Here is a 3,286-nt window from a genome sequence, read left to right on the forward strand (position 1 = left end):
GGAATAGTTACCCACTCTAGCATTCTTGCCTGAAGAATTCCATGGACAGAGGAGCCTGGTGGGTTGCAATTCATGGGGTCTCAAAGAGCTGTACACGACTGAGTGACTATCACTTTTATTATAGTAACTTTATTCATTATAGTTCCAGACTGCAAATAACCCAAAACTCCACCATGACTGAGCAGATTGAAAGGGAATATATATGCCAAACATATAGATGATTCTTAAAAACATCCTGAGTGAAAACCAGATTTAAAAGCTGATTCCATTCACACAAAATTCTTGAAAACTAATTTATACTGACAAAAAGCAAATTAATGATTATTTGGGGTGGCCAGGGTAAAGGAATAGATTAAATTGCAAAGGGAAATGAGGGAGATATTTTATGATGGAAATGCAATGTATCTTGCATTGCATCTTGAGATATCTTGGTTGTGGTGGTGGTTTCACAGATATATACATTTTTTCCAAACTCACTGAACTGCAAATCTTTTAATAATTGCAGTTTATTGTACATAGAAGAAAGAAAGAAAGATAGCACTAAGTCGTGTACAACTCTAGTGACCCTATGGACTATAGCCTGCCACGCTCCTCTGTCCTTGGGATTTTCCAAGCAAGAATACTGGAGTGGGTTGCTACTTCCTTCTCCAAGTGTACCTTAATAAAAATGAAAAAAAAATTGAATTAACAATCCCAAATCCTAGATACCAGCAAATCTTATGGAGCATTTCTCATATAGTTAACACTACTTACCCACCAACTCAGATGTATGTTCTTTGAGTTGTTCTTTCAAAAGAATAATGCAATAAGAACTAGCACTTTTAACTGATTGTACTGCTGTTAAAATTTGGCATAACAAATAAGATGATCAACATAAAATACCAATTAAATATTTGTCCAAGCCCATGGACATTGAACACCAAGAATGAACCATAAAGTAAACTAACAGACTCTGAGTGATTGTGACGTGTCAAGTTCATCAGTTATAACAAATGTACAGCTCCGGTGGGGGTTGTTGATAATGGAGCAGGGGAAGCTGTGCATATGTGGAGGCAAGAGGTATATGGGACATCTCTGTACCTTCCCCTTAAATTTGCTGTGAACACAAAATTGCCCTAAAGACATGTTTTGATTTAAAACACACATCAAAAAAGTACTAATAGATTTTTCTTGGTTTTGAAAATGGAGCATTTTGGTGTAGGGTGGAGAAGCAAAGAAAGAAGAGGATGGGCAAAAAAACTTCAAAAGTGACATCTGGGTCCTCCAAGATGAGGGCAAATAAAATCTAGGCCACAAGGCAATATTGTTAAGAAGCTGCATATCAGATTTATGGCTTTTTAACTTGATATATTTTAAAATATACTTCCTTTTTCTAATGTTTATTTGTTTGTTTATTAATTTATCTGGCTGCCCTGGTCTTAGTTGCAGCATGTGGGCTCTTCATTGTGGCATGTGGGATGCTGGCATCCCTAACCAGGGATCAAACCCAAGACCCCTGCATGCACAGAGTCTTAACCACTGGACCACCAGAAAGAAAGAAAGAAAAGCGAAGTCGCTCAGTTGTGTCTAACTCTTTGCCATCCCAAAGACTGTAGCCCACTAGGCTCCTCGGCCCATGGAATTTTCCAGGCATGCATACTGGAGTGGGTTGCCATTTCCTTCTCCAGGGGATCTTCCTGACCCTGGGATCAAACCCGGGTCTCCGAATTGTAGGCAGACATTTTACCATCTGAGCTACGTCCTAAATATACTTCCTATTTGGAGAATTAGAGGTGTAAGATTCACAATAGGTATTTCTTTTTTTTTTTTTTTAATTTTATTTTATTTTTAAACTTTACATACACAATAGGTGTTTCTTATAAAGGTCTCAGTAGGATGTCAAAGTCACTGTTAACAAACTGATTATTAAGTAAAAGAAAAAAAGTGCATGTGAACTGGCTTGCTGGGATATTTCATTCATATTCTAATACTAGGTTCTTACGACATTTGTTTCTTCAGGTGAATTCACTCTTGGCAGGAGGCAGTGATGAGAAATCATACAGCAATAACAACATTCATCTTCCTGGGACTGACAGATGACCCAAAACTACAAGTTCTGCTTTTTGTATTTTTGTTTCTCACCTACATGTTGAGTGTGGCTGGGAACCTCATCATTATCACCCTCACACTTTTGGATTCCCATCTCAAAACGCCCATGTATTATTTCCTCCGAAATTTCTCTTTCTTAGAAGTCTCATTCACCACGGTCTGTATTCCCAGATTCCTGTATTCTATGGCAACTGGAGATAATACTGTTACCTACAATGCTTGTGCCACCCAATTATTTTTTGTTGTCCTCTTGGCAGCAACTGAATTTTTTCTCCTTGCAGCCATGTCTTATGACCGCTACATGGCCATTTGTAAACCCCTGCACTACACCACTATCATGAACAACAGAGTCTGCACTGCCCTCGTTCTCTGCTGTTGGTTGGCTGGCCTGTTGATCATCCTCCCACCTCTTGGCATGGGCCTCCAGCTGGAATTCTGTGACTCGAATGTGATTGATCATTTTGTCTGTGATACATCTCCTATTTTACAGATAACTTGCTCAGACACAGTCTTAATAGAGAGAATTGCTTTGAGTTTTGCTGTGCTGACACTCATTTTTACCTTACTGTGTGTGGTCCTCTCCTATACATACATCATCAAAACCATTCTAAGATTCCCTTCTGCCCAACAAAGGCAAAAGGCTTTTTCCACCTGTTCATCCCATATTATTGTGGTTTCCATCACCTATGGCAGCTGCATCTTCATCTACATCAAGCCTTCAGCAAAGGAAGGAGTGGCCATCAACAAAGTGGTGTCTGTGCTCACAACTTCGGTTGCCCCTTTGCTTAATCCATTCATCTACACACTTCGAAACAAACAAGTGAAAGAGGCCTTTAAGGACACAATAAAACAAGTTGTATTTCTCACAAAGAAGTAAGAGACTATTAGTGTTTTTGAGACCAAGGTAAATTAAATTAAAATCTTAATAACTCAGAAGTAACAATTGTGAATTTGCCAAATAAATGGTTTCTTTATATTCTGCAGATTCATCAAGCTAATCCAACCCCAGGAAGATTTTTCTCTTATAATACAAAAGCCAAAATAAAGCTTTTTCTTCTTTCCTTCAAGTTTATTTCATTCAGTATGGTTTCTTCAATTAATGCATGTTCCAGAGACAAGATTCTCCAAAATAACCCATCATAAAAAAGAAATTTAAACAAATAAAATAATATTTCTGATCATATAACCATCTCATGAC

General features: G+C 37.9%; 1 protein-coding gene across 1 annotated transcript; it reads left to right on the top strand.

The window, feature by feature from the left end:
• Positions 1–2,026: 2,026 nt before the first annotated feature.
• On the top strand, positions 2,027–2,965 carry LOC102404394 (olfactory receptor 6C2-like). The gene has a single exon (XM_025282450.3). It carries the CDS (start codon positions 2,027–2,029, stop codon positions 2,963–2,965), a length of 939 nt encoding a protein of 312 aa, XP_025138235.3.
• Positions 2,966–3,286: the final 321 nt, after the last annotated feature.

Source organism: Bubalus bubalis, chromosome 4 (assembly GCF_019923935.1).
Source record: "Bubalus bubalis isolate 160015118507 breed Murrah chromosome 4, NDDB_SH_1, whole genome shotgun sequence".
In the NCBI taxonomy this organism is placed as follows: domain Eukaryota; kingdom Metazoa; phylum Chordata; class Mammalia; order Artiodactyla; family Bovidae; genus Bubalus; species Bubalus bubalis.